Raw genomic sequence first — 18,787 nt, forward strand, 5'->3', positions numbered from 1 at the left:
TTTCCAGTTTAACTATACATCTTTTCAAGATAATTGACGAGAAAAATATCGTCCAACCCATCGGGTATCTCACTGCACCCTCATATGCCATGTCTTGAAATATGCAGACAGATTAAAAGTACATTTACATTCTAATACTTCTGACAGCCAACTTTCTAACTCTGCCAATAACTTTGGGACTTTAAAGCATTCCCAGAAGGCATGGATTATGGAGTCATTGTTCGTTTTACACTTAAGACATGACTCTGCCATTGTGCTGTAGAATTTGTGAATTTTGTCTCGTGTAATAAATTAAAAACAGTAGTTTATACTGGATTAAGCGTACATTTTTGTTAACTGTAATTTCGTTAGTTATGTTGTACCAATATCAGTTATTTTTAAGTCTTGGTTCCAATAGTTTATATTTTTTGGTCAGAGATTGTCAGTTGGATAGGCTCTCTGCAAGTTTTGTATATCTTCCCTATCATATGAACATCCTTATCTGACACAAATAGGATTCCCTCAAGATTACTCTGATGCCCAAAAGATTTCAAATACACATTCCTTGATATTAAACTTTTTGCTATTTTCAAAATAGCCTTTATACAGCCAAACATTTCTATGAAGTGTAATGCATTGCACATCATGTGCTTGCTAACATATCTAGTATTTAAGAAATGTGGTCACAAAACTTTTGTCATAGGAACAAAGTGCTGGACACTGGAAGTTATTTCATTACATTTCCCTACAGTTGTGTGTCCTGTGGACATGATCCATGTGTTTACATGGTAGCAACAAGTAGTTCCTGGTGTCCAATCCATGGGGTTTGACACGTTCACTTGAATCCCTGTTTCTGTATGTGAATAGGAGGGGCCAGGCTGGGGGATTCTCTGTGCTGGGAGGTTCTCCTCAGGCCAAGATCATCCGTGTCTGAATTAAAGTTCTGCTGGGCTCGGTGTATTTGTAGGTTCTTCTTCCACTGGAAACAGAGCGCTGCTGCCTCCACCCCATCTGAGTTGGGCTCCGGCTGTTTCAAACCCTGTTTGGCAGATTGCTATCTGTTATGGTTAATGTGTAAAATCGGGAAATCTATACATTTACCAGGAAATATATACATTCCCTATCAATTGTAAATGTACAGGTTTACCAGGGAATCCATACATTTATGGGGCAGGGAATGTATACATCTCCCACAGTGAATCTGTACATCTCCCAGTAGTGGTTATTACCTTGATGCAGGCTGTCTCTGCTGCTCTGACCCCATGCAGAACTATCTGCAGCAGGTTCTGGGCATTCTTCACAAGGATCTCATCTGAAGACTTGCTTCCAGGGGTCAATGCATTAACACTGTAGAAATAGATGTATGTAACTTGTATTAGTTCTGATCTACTTTAGGATATTGGATTCTGTGGATGTTTGTATAAAATAAATACATTATTGTTATCAGTGAACAGGATGAAAAATACAAAACTGGAAACGAGGTGAAGATCATTGATGTAAATTAGAATAGGAAGGGACCAAGTATGGACCCTTGAAGGACTCCCACAACTTATATTCAGGTATTTTGACTGCTATTCTATAAGGCAAAATGTTTCTTGTTGGGAAGGTAACGTCTACATAAGTTGTCTATAGTGCAATACATCTGCTGGTGTAAAAGGTGTTTTATAGATACATTGAATTGATTGGTTTGAATGATTGATCGCTCACCTGGAGATGATAGTGAGTTGGTTGGTGATGGTGAGAATCTGTTCCACTCTGAGAGACAGTTCAGCAGTACACTGTTTGTCCAGACAGTGGTTTGATATGACCCTCACAAAGTGGGTGATGTATTGGCAATTTGAGACCACGCCTTTTGCTGTGTTGACAAACATCTCTTTGCTCTGTAATATAGATCAACACTACATGTCCAAAAGTATGTCGACACTTGCTCGTCAAACACATTCCAAAATCATGGGCATTAATATGGAGTTGGTCCCCCCTTTGCTGCTATAACAGCCTCCACTCTTCAGTGAAGGCTTTCCACTAGATGTTGGAACATTGCTGTGGGGACTTGCTTCCATTCAGCCACAAGAGCATTAGTGAGGTTGGGCACTAATGTTGGGCGATTAGGCCTGGCTCACAGTCAACGTTCCAATTAATCCCAAAGGTGTTCGATGGGGTTGAGATCAGTTCTTCCACACCGATCTCGACAAACCATTTCTGTATGGACCTTTGTGCACGGGGGCATTGTCATGATGAAACAGGAAAGGACCTTCCCCAAACTGTTGCCACAAAGTTGGAAGCCAGAATAATCTAGAATGTCATTGTATGCTGCAGCGTTAAGATTTCCCTTCACTGGAACTAAGGGTCCTAGCGCAAACCATGATAAACAGCCCCAGATCATTATTCCTCCTCCACAGTTGGCACTATGCATTTGGCCAGGTAGCGTTCTCCTGGTATCCGCCAAACCCAGATTCGTCTGACTGATGGTGAAGCATGATTCATCACTCCAGAGAACGCGTTTCCACTGCTCCAGAGTCCAATGGCGACGAGCTTTACGCCACTCCAGCCAATTCTTGGCTTTGCGCATGGGGATCTTAGTCCTGTGTGCGGCTGCTCTGACATGGAAACCCATTTCATGAAGCTGCTGACGAACAGTTATTGTGCTGACATTGCTTCCAGAGGCAGTTTGGAACTCGATAGTGAGTGTTGCAACCGAGGACAGACAATTTTTGCACGCTACACGCTTCAGCACTCGGCAGTCCCGTTATGTGAGCTTATGTGGCCTACCACTTCGCAGCTGAGCCGTTGTTGCTCCTAGACGTTTACATTTCAGAATAACATCGCTTACAATTGACCGGGGCAGCTCTAGCAGGGCAGAAATGTGAAAACTGACTTGTTGGAAAGGTGGCACCCTATGACGGTGCGGCTGAAATAGTTGAATCCGTTCATTTGAAGGAGTGTCCATATACTTTTAAGAAAAAGCTTAATACGGACAAATAAATAGCAAATATTCAGGCATTCAGAATTCGTCCTGACTGCACTAAATACAATAAACAGATTGATTATTGGTGTCAGGTAGCCTAGCGGTTAGAGCATAGTTACAAATAATTTGTAGACTGCAAATTGACTACAAGAAGCCCAAACAGATACAGTGCCTTGCGAAAGTATTCGGCCCCCTTGAACTTTGCGACCTTTTGCCACATTTCAGGCTTCAAACATAAAGATATAAAACTGTATTTTTTTATGAAGAATCAACAACAAGTGGGACACAATCATGAAGTGGAACGACATTTATTGGATATTTCAAACATTTTTAACAAATCAAAAACTGAAAAATTGGGCGTGCAAAAATTATATCTTTATGTTTGAAGCCTGAAATGTGGCAAAAGGTCGCAAAGTTCAAGGGGGCTGAATACTTTCGCAAGGCACTATAATATTTCACTATAACATAATAATTTCTAACCTTGATTACATTTATATACGATCACGTGTCTCTCTATTATGTTTGGGAATACTTGAACGGATTTGTTCAATTAAAATCACTTGGAGCTGATTTCCTGGTGTTTTTACAGTCTTTTATGTCCTACCATGAAAATAAATCTATTAAACCACCTTGCCTGTGGGCCAGTAACCGAAAGATGAAATATCTGAGCCAACAAGGTGATAAATCTGTCGACGTGCCATTGAGCAAGGCACTTAACCCTAATTTGCTCCAGGGGCGCCTTACTACTATGGCTGACCCTGTAAAACCACACATTTCACTGTACCTATCGAGTGTGTGAAAGTAAATACAAATATTGATTGATTGCCATTACCAGTATGGGCCCTTTCCTCCTCAGGTACTGGGCCATGTGGTAGATCTGGTCTGCAATCTCCCTGGTTACCTGAACGATACGGTTGCCCCGAGCGTCCCACCTGTCTGTCTCTTGTTTGAGGAACAAGGCGGTGTAGGTAAGAGATGGGGTGATTGTGGTGTAGGTGAGGGAAGGGGTGAGGTAAGTCAGGGATAGGGTGTCTCTGAAGAATGCAGACCTTGGGGCATCCTGCAAAGAAAGATGGGAATGTATACAGTGCATTTGGAAAGTATTCAGAACCCTTTATTTTTCCACATTTTGTTACCTTACATCCTTATTCTAAAATTCATTAAATTGTTTTTCCCCCTCATCAATCTACACACAATACCCCATAATAACATAGCAAAAAAAGTTTATTTTTTGCAAATGTATTAAAAAATAGAAAACTGAAATATAACTGAAGTACTCAAACCATTTACTCAGTACTTTGTTGAATAACTTTTGGCAGCGATTACAGCCTTGAGTCTTGTGTATGACACGATAAGCTTGGCACACCTTTATTTGGGGAGTTTCTCCCATTCTTCTCTGCAGATCTTCTCAAGCTCTGTCAGGTTGGATGGGGAGCGTCGCTGTACAGCTATTTTCAGGTCTCTCCAGAGATGTTTAATCAGGTTCAAGTCCGGGCTCTGGCTGGGCCACTCAAGGACATTCAGAGACTTGTCCCAAAGCCATTCCTGCTTTGTCTTGGCTGTGTGCTTAGGGTTGTTGTCCTGTTGGAAGGGGAAACCTTCGCCCCAGTCGGAGTTCCTGAGTGCTCTGGAGCAGGTTTTCATCAAGGATCTCTCTGTACTTTGCTCCGTTCATCTTTCCCTCTATCCTGACTAGTCTCCCAGTCCCTGCTGCTGACAAACACCCCCACAGCATGATGTTGCCACCACCATGCTTCACCGTAGGGATGGTGCCAGGTTTCCTCCAGACGTGACGCTTGGCATTCAGGCCAAAGAGTTCAATCTTGGTTTCATCAGACCAGAGAATCTTGTTTCTCATGGTCGGAGAGTCCTTGAGGTGTCTTTTGGCAAAGTCCAAGCAGGCTGTCATGTTCTGTTTACTGAGGAGTGGCTTCCATTTGGCTACTCTACCATAAAGGCATGCTTGGTGGAGTGCTGCAAAGATGGTTGTCCTTCTGGAAGGTTCTCCCATCTCCACAGAGGAACTATGCAGCTCTGTCAGAGAGACTATCGGGTTCATGGGTCACCTCCCTGACTAAGGCCTTTCCCCCCCGATTAATCAGTTTGGCTTGGCGGCCAGCTCTAGGAAGAGTCTTAATGGTTCCAAACTTCTTCCATTTAAGAATAATCGAGGCCACTATGTTCTTGGGGACCTTCAATGCTGCAGACATTTTTTGGTACTCTTCCCCAGATCTGTGCCTCGACACAATCCTGTCTCTGAGCTCTGCGACAATTCATTCAACCTCATGGCATGGTTTTTGCTCTGACATGCACTATCAATTGTGGGACCTAAAATAGACAGGTGTGTGCCTTTCAAAATCATGTCCAATCAATTGAATTTACCACAGGTGGACTCCAATCAAGTTGTAGAAACATCTCAATGATGGAAACAGGATGCACCTGAGCACAATTTTGAGTCTCATAGCAAAGGGTCTGAATACTTATGAAAATAAGGTATCTGTTTTTTATTTTCAATAATAATAATAATAATGTACAGTTGAAGTCGGAAGTTTACATAAACCTTAGCCAAACTCAGTTTTTCACAATTCCTGACATTTAATCCTAGTAAATATTCCCCGTCTTAGGTCAGTTAGGATCACCACTTTATTTTAAGAATGTGAAATGTTAGAATAATTGTAGAGAGAATGATTTATTTCAGCTTTTATTTATTTCATCACATTCCCAGTGGGTCAGAAGTTAAATAGTTTAACTTGGGTCAAACGTTTCGGGTAGCCTTCCACAAGCTTCCCACAATAATTTGTGAATTTAGGCCCATTCCTCCTGACAGAGCTGGTGTAACTGAGTCAGGTTTGTAGGCCTCCTTGCTCGCACACGCTTTTTAATTTCTGCCCGCAAATTTTCTATAAGATTGAGATCAGGGCTTTGTGATGGCCACTCCAATACCTTGACTTTGTTGTCCTTAAGCCATTTTGCCACAACTTTGGAAGTATGCTTGGGGTCAATGTCCTTTTGGAAGACCAATTTGTGACCAAGCTTGAACTTACTGACTGATGTCTTGAGATGTTGCCTCAATATATCAACATAACTTTCCATCCTCATGATGCCATCCATTTTGTGAAGCGCATCAGTCCATCCTGCAGCAAAGTACCCCCACAACATGATGCTGCCACCCCCGTGCTTCACGTTTGGGATGGTGTTCTTCAGCTTGCAAGCCTCCCCCTTTTTCCTCCAAACATAACGATGATCATTATGGCCAAACAGTTCTATTTTTGCTTCATCAGACTAGAGGACATTTCTCCAAAAAGTACGATCTATGTCCCCATTTGCAGTTGCAAACCGTAGCCTGGCTGTTTTATGGTGGTTTTGGAGCAGTGACTTCTCCTTTGCTGAGGTGCCTTTCAGGTTATGTCAATATAGGATTCGTTTCACTGTGGATATAGATACTTTTGCACCTGTTTCCTCCAGCATCTTCACAGGGTCCTTTGCTGTTGTTCTGAGATTGATTTGCACTTTTTGCATCAAAGTACGTTAATCTCTAGGAGACAGAACGCTTCTCCTTCCTGAGCGTTATGACGGCTGTGTGGTCCTATGGTGTTTATACTTGCGTACTATTGTTTGTACAGATGAACGTGGTACCTTCAGGTGTTTGGAAATTTCTCCCAAGAATGAACAAGACTTGTGGAGGTCTACAATTTTTTTTCAGAGGTCTTGGCTGATTTCTTTTGATTTTCCCATGATGTCAAGCAAAGAAGCACTGAATTTGAAGGTAGGCCTTGAAATACATCCACAAGTACACCTAAAATTGACTCATTATGTCAATCAGCCTATCAGAAGCTTCTAAAGCCATGACATCCTTTTCTGGAATTTTCAAGCTGTTTAAAGGCACAGTTAACTTAGTGTATGTAAACCTCTGACCCACTGGAATTGTGATACAGTTCATTATAAGTGAAATAATCTGTCTGTAAACAATTGCTGGAAAAATTACTTGTGTCATGCACAAAGTAGATGTCCTAACCGACTTGCCAAAACTATAGTTTGTTAACAAGACATTTGTGGAGTGGTTGAAAAACGAGTTTTAATGACTCCAACCTAAGTGTATGTAAACTTCGGACTTCAACTATATCTACTCTATATAATGTGAATATAATTCTAACAGAAAAAGCACAAATACTGTACAATACAAAAGTAGATGATCTTGTATCTATGTAGTTATAATATTTAAAGTATCAGCTATTCAATACTCACATACTGTTTTGTTGCCATCGCAGGTTCATATTTGAGCGTTGCACCACAGATACTGGAATTCTGTTCTGTGGTATTTATATTCTCTGGATTGGTTGTCTGCCAGGGTGCAATGTCTGGTTGGTAATCAATCTTCTTCAGAGTAGGAGAAAGATTGCTCTCAGTCATCCCTTCTTTGCAATCTCCTGGTGTTCCACCCTGCAGACCAACCTTCATAATAATAACACATGCATTTTATAACATGATTTTATTTGTATAACAATCTCAAAGTGTTACAGTGTGTTCTTTAAAATAATGAAAACAAGGGGAATATAAACAACAAAGAGCTAAGTTAACTCTACCTTGACGTGTTCCTTAGCCTCCTGGCTTAGCCCATCCACCTTATAGATTTCCTCGGCTAAAAAGCGAGCCTTGGCCGACCAGCACTGTATCTGGATCTCCAGATTGAGAGTGTCGTAGATACAGTGGGTCTCCACTACCAGCCTGGCTCGGCTCACTATATCCGAGATCTGGAAGGACAGATGATCGTTGATGGACCTCAGGTTAATCCGAGCACGAGGGTTGCGAATGTAGTTGAAACAGTCTTCAACCCTCTTGGTAGCAGCTTTGGCGTTCTCGAAAAGCAACTCTGCAGCAGTCTCAAATGTTTCTTGGGCCTCCTTGGATGTCTTGTTATCTTTGTGGTGCTTGCAAGCCTTATAAGCAATGTTTACAATATTTTGAATTGCGGTGACATAGTCCTTATTTGCTTTGTTCAAGTGGCCGGATAGCACCCTCATTTTAATCAGAAGCTGTCTTTGTAGAACTTCTGACCTGGCAAACTGGTGGATGCCTGAGAGAGATACAATGCAGAGGTCCTCAGCTACCTGTAAGTATGCCTCAGTGAGAGTCTTTAATTCCCCCTGAAGTTGTGTCAACGTTTTCACTTTGTAGGCGCTTTTACAATTCACGCTAGTCAGTCTCGCTGCCTCTTGGATTCGCAGTGAGTTTTCGGACATGGCCGCCAACCTTTTCTGAGGGGTCAACTGTCTCATCAATGGTTCCCTTGTTCCTAAAATCTTATCCAAAGAATTCAGTAAAACTTGGACTGACAGTGCCCACAGAATACAAGGCCCCTCAATTTGATCTGCCTGACCTGATGTTGATGAGCTAGCAAGTTCTGTCAGCTCTCTTGTGTTGTTATGGGCTTTGTTCAGCTTGCTGTGCAAAACTGTAAAGCTCTCCTGAGAGTCACTTGGTGGTGTTATGTCAGACGACGTCAACAGCTGCACCACATCGGCACACAAACTCATGACTTTGCTGAGTTCCTGAGAAATGGCAGGGGCGGCCATGTTTCGTGGACGACCTTGAAACATTGAATAAACGGCATGGTACCAGGTTCCAGCAGCTGGTAAGAGCACTTTCCTGATGTTGTTGATCAGGTCAGAGAACAGTGTACTGTGTTTGTAGAGACTGTCCGTGCTCATAGCTAAGCTCATCGCAGTCTCCTGAGCTGTCTGGACTAACTGAGGCGTCAGGGCCACTAACTCTGATCTGAAGATATCCAATGTCTGACTATCGACAGCATCAACAATAGTTGAAGCTTCTTTCGCAGCCTGAGCGTAACAATTTGAAAGCTTGAGAACTCCTGTACAGGCTTTGCTGAGGACCGTTACATCTTTTTCTTTAGTCACAGTCACAACCTTATACAAGAGGGGCAAAAGGTCGAAATCAAGAGGCTTTGGGATTGGATTCGCTTCACCTGAAACAGCTGGCCCCTTTAAATCATCATTGAAGTCTTTGTCTACCATCATAGGCTCTCGAATATCTTTTTCTGAGAACTCAACTTTATATTCAACTGGTGAATCCCTTTCTGAAACATCTAGAACAGGAAACTGAAGGCCAAGGTCTCTTATTTCCTGATCCATAGCTGATCCTTGAACCTGATTGTTTGCTTGGACTGAGGATGAGACTATGCTCTGGCGTGCAGCCTCTCGCAGTGGACTGAGGAGGTGTGGATGTTGCTGTCCATCCAGCCCTTCTCTTAACACTCTAAAGTGCTGGATCACCACAAATGCGTGATCTGAAAAGACAGAGTATACATTCACATCAAGACTGGAACCAGAGCACATGTCTCTGAGAGATCCGACCACTTTGGCCTGTGACGCTTCGACCTGTTTCAACAGAACTAGGAGTCCATTGCGGTAGATGGGGTTGTCACTCTTGTCTACGTGTCTTCTAACAGAGTGAACCACCTGTTTTGTGTGGGAGATAAGGTCATCAGCATGCTTTCTGAACAGTTTGTGGTTCTGGGCTTTATATGCCGCGTCACATCCACACTGGTCGTTAGCCATCTCGTGAACTGCCAAGCTAGTGAATTCTCTAACATCGATGATGTCACAAAGAGCATCCTGCAGCTGACCGGTCTCCTCTTCCCATCTCTCACACAGATCGTGGAGTTTCTGCACGGCCTCAAAGCAGTTCTCTAAGTCTGAACCGTCTATATCCAACTCCAGTGCAAGAGGTTCGATCTCAGCCTTCAGACGCGTGAGGCATGCCCTTGAGTTCTCCACATTTTCTAGACTCTTAGAATCCGTGGCGAAAGCCGAGATGAAACTTGCAACCTGGATCATCCTATCAGCCTGTGTTAGAAGATCCATGAGCAATACACGGATAGAAACTGGATCTACCGGCAACTCTTCAACTGAATCATTCTCCAAGACTTGTCCAACCATATTCACCAGATCTTCGAGTGGACTTGACCCTGTAACAAACGTGTCCAGAACTTGATAGAGAACTGCAGTCATCATAGCACTGTCAAGATTCTGGATTTGCTGCATCAGTGAAAAACAGATACTCTGTAAATGCTGGTTCAGGTTATCATCATCAGGATTCTCTGGAAGCTTTACAAGCCTGGACATTTCTGACCAGAGATGTAGGACATGTCGGCAATGATCCACCACACAGTGCTGAAGCTCCCTTTGTGAGGAGTTGGCCACCACCATGCAGTGGAACACAAGATCTCTTAAGAGGCTGTCAACGTTACTGATCGAGGAAGAGGAGGAAGAACTGGCCAGTAGCCTTATCAAAGCATCACGCCTGTCAATGTAGTACCCACACGGACCTAAGGCAACACCACCTCTACGGCAATAACTCTCGAGTGTAGTTACAATGTCTTTCACAGTGCTTTTCACCCTGTCCAGAATGTACGTTTTGGCGGCTTGGGCCTGCTCACTGGTTCGGTGTTTGATAGTGGTGACCATAGCCGTGTGAAGCATGGAGATGCATTTCCTCAAGGAGTCCAAAGAGTTGTGCAAGTGCTCCGTCTGCCTAGGATCCTGTAGGAAAACAGAAGATAAACAAAGACTTCAATTGCAACTACAGGTACATTGAGTGAGTGCTCAGCTGGTCCTCTTTTTTTCATTGTTACAGACTGTTGACTGCAAACACCCTTTCACTATTTTTACACAAGAGGATGGAGTTGAGTAGCCTGATCTCACGATAGCTCACACTCTGTTTCAATTGACAATTGAAGTGAAACGATCAGTCTGCTTGACCAGGCTAAGAGTTGAGCACGTTCCCTCCCCATACCTGCAGGGCTTCAGCCCGTTCCACTACCAGGTTGTTCAGGAGAACCAGGGCCTCAGTGAAACGATGGAAGGCCTTCAGTAGAGATAGGATGTCCAGGGAGGAAGCTAGAGAGGATAGGCAGTCCAACACCCAGTCTGCAGCCGCTATGGTCTTTCTCACTGTTGCATCATCTTCCACTGAAAGTATCTAGATGACATAGGAATATAAATAATCGATAATTATGATTTTTGGAGGGTTTACTTGAATAATATTACATTTTCTAATGAATATGATAATGTTATACAACATGCTTTATAGGGTTATAAAGGGTTTTCTTGAACACACTCCACATATTTTTCAGATAGTTGTTATTTTTCCAATTACATATGTTGTTCTACGACTATGTGAACCAACCTGGAAACAGATCCTCTATGCTGTTTAATATTCATAAGTTTGTATATACGAAGAACAGTTAATGTTTATAACACATTATAATGGGTTCATTTATGCTCATCACAAGTCTTACAATGGCAAGTCATAACAATTCTTATAACTTCACCATAACACAGTATACAGTCGTAGCCAAAAGTTTTGAGAATGACACAAATATTAATTTTCACAAAGTTTGCTGCTTCAGTGTCTTTAGATATTTTTGTCAGATGTTACTATGGAATACTGAAGTATAACTACAAGCATTTCATAAGTGTCAAAGGCTTTTATTGACAATTACATGAAGTTGATGCAAAGAGTCAATATTTGCAGTGTTGACCCTTCTTTTACAAGACCTCTGCAATCCGCCCTGGCATGCTGTCAATTAACTTCTGGGCCACATCCTGACTGATGCCAGCCCATTCTTGCATAATCAATGTTTGGAGTTTGTCAGAATTTGTGGGTTTTCGTTTGTCCACCCGCCTCTTGAGGATTCACCACAAGTTCTCAATGGGATTAAGGTCTGGAGAGTTTCCTGGCCATGGACCCAAAATATCGATGTTTTGTTCCCCGAGCCACTTAGTTATCACCTTTGCCTTATGGCAAGGTGCTCCATCATGCTGGAAAAGGCATTGTTCGTCAGAAGGGAGAAGTTGCTCTCTGAGGTACCATTCTTTATTCATGGCTGTGTTCTTAGGCAAAATTGTGAGTGAGCCCACTCCCTTGGCTGAGAAGCAACCCCACACATGAATGGTCTCAGGATGCTTTACTGTTGGCATGACACAGGACTGATGGTAGCGCTCACCTTGTCTCCTCGGACAAGCTTTTTTCCGGATGGCCCAAACAATCGGAAAGGGGATTCATCAGAGAAAATGACTTTACCACAGTCCTCAGCAGTCCAATCCCTGTACCTTTGCAGAATATCAGTCTGTCCCTGATGTTTTTCCTGGAGAGAAGTGGCTTCTTTGCTGCCCTTCTTGACACCAGGCCATCCTCCAAAAGTATTTGCCTCACTGTGTGTGCAGATGCACTCACACCTGCCTGCTGCCATTCCTGAGCAAGCTCTGTACTGGTGGTGCCCCGATCCAGCAGCTGAATCAACTTTAGGAGACAGTCCTGGCGCTTGCTGGACTTTCTTGAGCGCCTTGAAGCCTTCTTCACAACAGTTGAACCGCTCTCCTTCAAGTTCTCGATGATCCGATAAATGGTCGATTTAGGTGCAATCTTACTGGCAGCAATATCCTTGCCTGTGAAGCCCTTTTTGTGCAAAGCAATGATGACGGCACGTGTTTCCTTGCAGGTAACCATGGTTGATAGAGGAAGAACAATGATTCCAAGCACCACCCTCCTTTTGAAGCTTCCAGTCTGTTATTCAAACTCAATCAGCATGACAGTGTGATCTCCAGCCTTGTCCTCGTCAACACTCACACCTGTGTTAACGAGAGAATCACTGACATGATGTCAGCTGGTCCTTTTGTGGCAGGGCTGAAAAGCAGTGGAAATGTTTTTTGGGGATTCAGTTCATTTGCATGGCAAAGAGCAACTTTGTAATTAATTGCAATTCATCTGATCACTCTTCATAACATTCTGGAGTATATGCAAACTGCCATCATACAAATTGAGGCAGCAGATTTTGTGAAAATTAATATTTGTGTCATTCTCAAAACTTTTATCCATGTTTGTACCTGCAGACTTTAAGTAAAGTGTCACTACATAGGCTAATGTTACTGTACTTTGACCACTCCTAGCAGAACATTCTGTGATGCAGTGATGAGCTCCTCTCTGTGCTCGGCTAGGCTGGGCTGGATACTGAGTTTCTGGGCTGCCAGGAGGACATGCTGTCCAGACACAGTCATCGGCTCCACTAGGGATGACATCTTTGTCCTCATTACCTCATCATCTGAGGCTTCTGAACGTCTTGGAAAAGAGCGAGAGAGAAAAAACAGCCTGGTTTTCATTTAATGATGTTGTTATTTAGCCTGGAAACCAAACGGATATGTGCCATCAGCAGAGCCATCTATTTCTATATGCAATAAAAGGCTCTGGTAAAATGGAGCATATCAGTTTGGATTCCAGGCTTGTTGTTATTACTCAGGGCACTCACAGTTCTGTATGGTATTCATATTTTTCACCCTGTGATGTTCATGACAAACTTTGCATGTTGTTAAGTTTAGAAAATAAAGTCTGGCTTCAATTAACCGATTCCTGCTCAGATGACTAAAAGACATTCTTCCTGTTTTGCAATAGCAGATGGAGTCAACAAATGTGTGTCATGCTAGACCAGAAGAAGCTAGTCCAGGTAGAAGCAAGAGAATATACCTGTCTTGTAAATTTGGGGAACACAGTAAAACCTAAAATTATAAATCTAGCAAATAATACTATTACTGTATATTATGTTTTATGCGGAGCTTCAACCATATTTATTATAGACTACCTGTCCTTTGTTTTTTAAATACATGTATGCAAGGGAAGCCGTACACACTTTAAGAGAAAGGACAGAGTGAATTGGAATGCAGTGTCCCACCACCTGTAGGCAACGGCGGCCATGTTCATGGTGGCTCTGGCCACAGCCTGGGCTTCTCCCTCTAGCTGGGTGAACTGCTCTGGTCCCTCCAGCCCCTCTGCCCTCTCACACAGCAGGACCAGGTGGACCAGGTGTACTGCGATGGGGGCCACCACCTTCTCTATAGCAGCTGTCTTTATCAGGCTAGCCTGGTCTAGGAAAGATGCCATACCTGGACACTGGTACTGTAGGAGTGATGGCCAGGAGGTTAGTAATGTTAAATTAAGTTTAATTTACAAATGATACAGATAGCCAATCATGTTGATTAGTTTGTATTTGCAGGTGTTTTTAACATTGGTAACTACATTAGGTCTCCTTATAAACAACTTCTAAACATATTGTAACGACCCTTGGATAAAAGCGCGGATATCGACTCTGCCACTCGAGCATGCTTTTGGGGCACAGTCGATAGCGCGCTAGAAGGTTGAGTGTTTGAGACTTGCTCCCTGCTGTTTCATTACAATATGTTAAAACCCAGCGGAATGACGTTGCCACGAGCAGCGCCGCAGAAATTGCGACGAGTGAGATGCAAGACTTTTCGATGCTCTCTCAGTCTAGAATCTAGTATCTGTGCACGGGTTAACTTCACGCTGTTATAGCGTGGTAGCCACCGGACCAAAACAGCAGAGAAGTTGAGCCTTGCCCCAACTCTCCTAGTTGGGGTTAATTGACCCAATATGCTGTTTACTTTATGTGTTGTGTGTTAATAACATTAAGACTACGTTACCCAGCAGGTTATGCGGGGGAAGGAGGTTGAAGAATGCCTTGCATGGCTAAAGTTTTCTAGCTGAAGTATATGTACATTAAAACTAGTTAAACCTATACCCTGGTTTGTCATTATACAAGGAGCAAACATAACACGTTCAACCTCATATTGCTGTCTACCTTTAACTAAATACTTTGTAAGCAGACGTTTCAAAGTCTTTAATTTTCGTAATAAGTGAGGATGAAAGCTTTCAATAAATTAAATGCTGAATTTACCTGTGAGGAGCTCTGTCTGCAACTGTTGCAGCATGGCGCTGTAGTCTAGTTGTTTCATCTCACATTCATTATTTAGACGCAACTGAATGAGAAGCGTTGTGCTTAATGTGAGTGTTTCATGGCAACCAGTATCAGATGACATTTCCCCCTTCTAATTTTTACTGTGAGAAAAGTACCATCTGTCTGCCCCAAGAGGGCGCCATACACCGCAAACCGCTACAGCTATAACAACGTCAGTGGGAGAACATTTCTTGATAAAAAAAAAGAGAAGAGAACTTCGTTTTAATCTAAAATGTATCAACAGATAAATATACAGCTTGAACATGAGTTTAAACATCAAACATGTAGATCAATACTTTTATACAAATGATAATTCAGTGACAGTAGTATATCTTAAACAAAATTCAAATACCTATGGTGTGATAAAGGTGAAACAATATACAAGTAAAGAACGAAACCATCACAGTTAAAATACAAAAAAACATGTCAAGTTTCCATAGATAACTATATCAGGTGCAGAGGAGATGGTGAATGTGTACAGTACTTGCCATGCCAGTGAAATGAATGGGTGACATTAAAATATAGGATGTATTTCTAACCAATCAATCAGAGATCAATGCAGCATGATTGATAAAGACAATGCCATCATAGTAAGCACAGTAAAGTGTCTCAGCCTTTTAGACTTGTAAAGGAACACCACACAATTCAGCTTTCAAAAAGCTCTACATAACTTAGGGCTCTATTCAATCCGTATAGCAAAAGTTCAAATTTAAAGGCATTGTTCCCACGTTAGTGGAGACTGTATTCACGGTAAACACTGCAGATGTCAGCTCAATAGGAAATTACCGTAAAAATGTTAGTGCGCAATCTGTAACACTTCAGCGATACAAATTGAATAGAGCCTAATTTAATTATCACACAAAAGCCTCTCTGAAACGCCAAAGGCTGTTTTTATATACACTGAGTGTACAAAACATTAGGAACACCTGCTCATTCCATGACATAGACTGACCAGGTGAAAGCTATGACCCCTTATTGATCTCACTTGTTAAATCCACTTCAATGTGCTTTAGGACCATGCGGACGCATCCGAGCGGTCGGGTAGGCTGTTTGGAGTGTTTATCCGACTGGATAAAATAAAACAAATTATGGGCCCCCCCACATCTAAAACCAAAGTTGCGCCTCTGCCTAGCACATGCAACATTTGGGATTGCACATTCAGAAACTTTTCAACCCTTTTAAATTGACAGGTGTGCGCTTTTAAAACATCTCACATCCACACACATCTATCTCATTGTTCGTCAATTACATCATTCCATGTCAGGAAAGCTTTAGATTAAATTGGGTTTACTCATCTGAGCAGATAACACATATCCACACTTTGAGAAAGAGACACTGGTGTTTACAGGGTTATGGGTCTCTTACAATGGATTAATGGTCCCTTTCTCAAATAGATATGTGCTTTAAAAGGTGCATTCTGGGAATCTGTTCCATGGTCATTAAAAATTCTTATACCACCTATCCCCTCAGCTGTATACCATCACCAAAACAAGTGGCATTGCTGTAATTTGTCTTTTTTTTATCCCAGATTGTAGCTTTCTTTATACAGTGGGGCAAAAAAGTAGTTAGTCAGCCACCAATTGTGCAAGTTCTCCCACTTAAAAAGATGAGAGAGGCCTGTAATTTTCATCATAGGTACACTTCAACTATGACAGACAAAATGAGAAAAAAAATCCAGAAAATAACATTGTAGGATTTTTAGTGAATTTATTTGCAAATTATGGTGGAAAATAAGTATTTGGTCACCTACAAACAAGCAAGATTTCTGTCTCTCACAGACCTGTAACTTCTACTTTAATAAGAGGCTCCTCTGTCCTCCACTCGTTACCTGTATTAATGGCACCTGTTTGAACTTGTTATCAGTATAAAAGACACCTGTCCACAACCTCAAACAGTCACACTCCAAACTCCACTATGGCCAAGACCAAAGAGCTGTCAAAGGACACCAGAAACAAAATTGTAGACCTGCACCAGGCTGGGAAGACTGAATCTGCAATAGGTAAGCAGCTTGGTTTGAAGAAATCAACTGTGGGAGAAATTATTAGGAAATGGAAGACATACAAGACCACTGATAATCTTCATCGATCTGGGGCTCCACGCAAGATCTCACCCCGTGGGGTCAAAATGATCACAAGAACGGTGAGCAAAAATCCCAGAACCACACGGGGGGACCTAGTGAATGACCTGCAGAGAGCTGGGACCAAAGTAGCAAAGCCTACCATCAGTAACACACTACGCCGCCAGGGACTCAAATCCTGCAGTGCCAGATGTGTCCCCCTGCTTAAGCCAGTACATGTCCAGGCCCATCTGAAGTTTGCTAGAGAGCATTTGGATGATCCAGAAGAAGATTGGGAGAATGTCATATGGTCAGATGAAACCAAAATATTACTTTTTGGTAAAAGCTCAACTCGTCGTGTTTGGAGGACAAAGAATGCTGAGTTGCATCCAAAGAACACCATACATACTGTGAAGCATGGGGGTGGAAACATCATGCTTTGGGGCTGTTTTTCTGCAAAGGGACCAGAACGACTGATCTGTGTAAAGGAAAGAATGAATGGGGCCATGTATCGTGAGATTGAGTGAAAACCTCCTTCCATCAGCAAGGGCATTGAAGATGAAACGTGGCTGGGTCTTTCAGCATGACAATGATCCCAAACACACTGCCCGGGCAACAAAGGAATGGCTTCGTAAGAAGCATTTCAAGGTCCTGGAGAGGCCTAGCCAGTGTCCAGATCTCAACCCCATAGAAAATCTTTGGAGGGAGTTGAAAGTCCGTGTTGCCAAGCAACAGCCCCAAAACATCACTGCTCTAGAAGAGATCTGCATGGAGGAATGGGCCAAAATACCAGCAACAGTGTGTGAAAACCTTGTGAAGACTTACAGAAAACGTTTGACCTCTGTCATTGCCAACAAAGGGTATATAACAAAGTATTGAGATAAACATTTGTTATTGACCAAATACTTATTTTCCACCATAATTTGCAAATAAATTCATAAAAAATCCTACAATGTGATTTTCTGGATTTTTTTCTCTCATTTTGTCTGTCATAGCTGAAGTGTACCTATGATGAAAATTACAGGCCTCATCTTTTTAAGTGGGAGAACTTGCACAATTGGTGGCTGACTAAATACTTTTTTGCCCCACTGTATATAGGACCCATCCTTCAGCTGTATACCGTTACCTCAAAACATGTCTTCCAGATTGTAGCTTTAATGGGAGCATTCCAGATGATTCAGTCGTATCCGTTTCGAACACTTACATTCAAACATGTTGACTTCAAAACTAGATGTTCTCATAAGCCTTAAATAGCTAGTAGTTTATGCATGGTGATGGAGTAGAGTGAAGCATATTCCCTAACCTTGCTATTTTAAGGGTATTACTCAGCTCTGTTTCTCTGTCATGGGAAGGGGCCTCTAGTAATGGGTGTAGCTAGGTATACAATACCATTGGTCTCTAGTAATGGGTGTAGCTAGGTATTAAATGCCCTGGGCCTCTAGTAATGGGTGTAGCTAGGTATACAATACCATTGGTCTCTAGTAATGGGTGTAGCTAGGTATTAAATGCCCTGGGCCTCTAATAATGGGTGTAGGTAGGTATTAAATGCCCTGGGCCTCTACTAATGGGTGTAGGTAGGTATTAAATGCCCTGGGCCTCTAGTAATGGAATGGGTGTAGGTAGGTATTACATGCCCTGGGCCTCTACTAATGGGTGTAGGTAGGTATTAAATGCCCTGGGCCTCTACTAATGGGTGTAGGTAGGTATTAAATGCCCTGGGCCTCTACTAATGGGTGTAGGTAGGTATTTAATGCCCTGGGAATCTACTAATGGGTGTAGGTTGGTATTAAATGCCCTGGGCCTCTAGTAATGGAATGGGTGTAGGTACAGTTGAAGTCATAAGTTTACATACACCTTAGCCAAATACATTTAAACTCCGTTTTTCACAATTCCTGACATTTAATCCTAATAAAAATGTCTGTTTTAGGTCAGTTAGGATAACCACTTCATTTTAAGAATGTTA

The 18,787-nt window shown here is 42.3% G+C and overlaps 1 protein-coding gene across 2 annotated transcripts; it reads right to left on the minus strand.

Annotated features, from left to right (window-relative positions):
- On the minus strand, positions 1 to 16,403 carry LOC112224590. Of its 2 annotated transcripts, XM_024388227.2 has the most exons (10): positions 14,709 to 16,403; positions 13,692 to 13,912; positions 12,898 to 13,081; positions 10,757 to 10,942; positions 7,528 to 10,503; positions 7,190 to 7,396; positions 3,777 to 4,004; positions 1,687 to 1,859; positions 1,209 to 1,326; positions 1 to 1,018 (listed from the first exon to the last, which is right to left on the minus strand). In XM_024388227.2, the coding sequence occupies exons 2-10, from the start codon at positions 13,895 to 13,897 to the stop codon at positions 815 to 817; spliced, it is 4,482 nt and encodes a 1,493-aa protein (XP_024243995.1). In that variant the 5' UTR covers positions 13,898 to 13,912; positions 14,709 to 16,403; the 3' UTR covers positions 1 to 814. The 2 variants fall into 2 exon arrangements, with proteins under 2 accessions (XP_024243995.1, XP_042162144.1); XM_042306210.1 differs by lacking the exon at positions 14,709 to 16,403 and having other exon boundaries at positions 13,692 to 14,066.
- Positions 16,404 to 18,787: the final 2,384 nt, after the last annotated feature.

The sequence above is a fragment of the Oncorhynchus tshawytscha genome, linkage group LG25 (assembly GCF_018296145.1).
Source record: "Oncorhynchus tshawytscha isolate Ot180627B linkage group LG25, Otsh_v2.0, whole genome shotgun sequence".
In the NCBI taxonomy this organism is placed as follows: Eukaryota; Metazoa; Chordata; class Actinopteri; order Salmoniformes; family Salmonidae; genus Oncorhynchus; species Oncorhynchus tshawytscha.

Excerpts from the sequence above, each read along its gene's own strand:
- LOC112224590 (XM_024388227.2), bottom strand. The coding sequence starts at position 13,897 with ATGGCATCTTTCCTAGACCAGGCTAGCCTGATAAAGACAGCTGCTATA. Across the intron at positions 10,943-12,897 it reads TTCTGCTAGGAGTGGTCAAA|ATACTTTCAGTGGAAGATGA; the intron begins GTACAGTAACAT and ends TATGTCATCTAG. Across the intron at positions 1,860-3,776 it reads GGAGGAAAGGGCCCATACTG|AGCAAAGAGATGTTTGTCAA; the intron begins GTAATGGCAATC and ends TCTATATTACAG.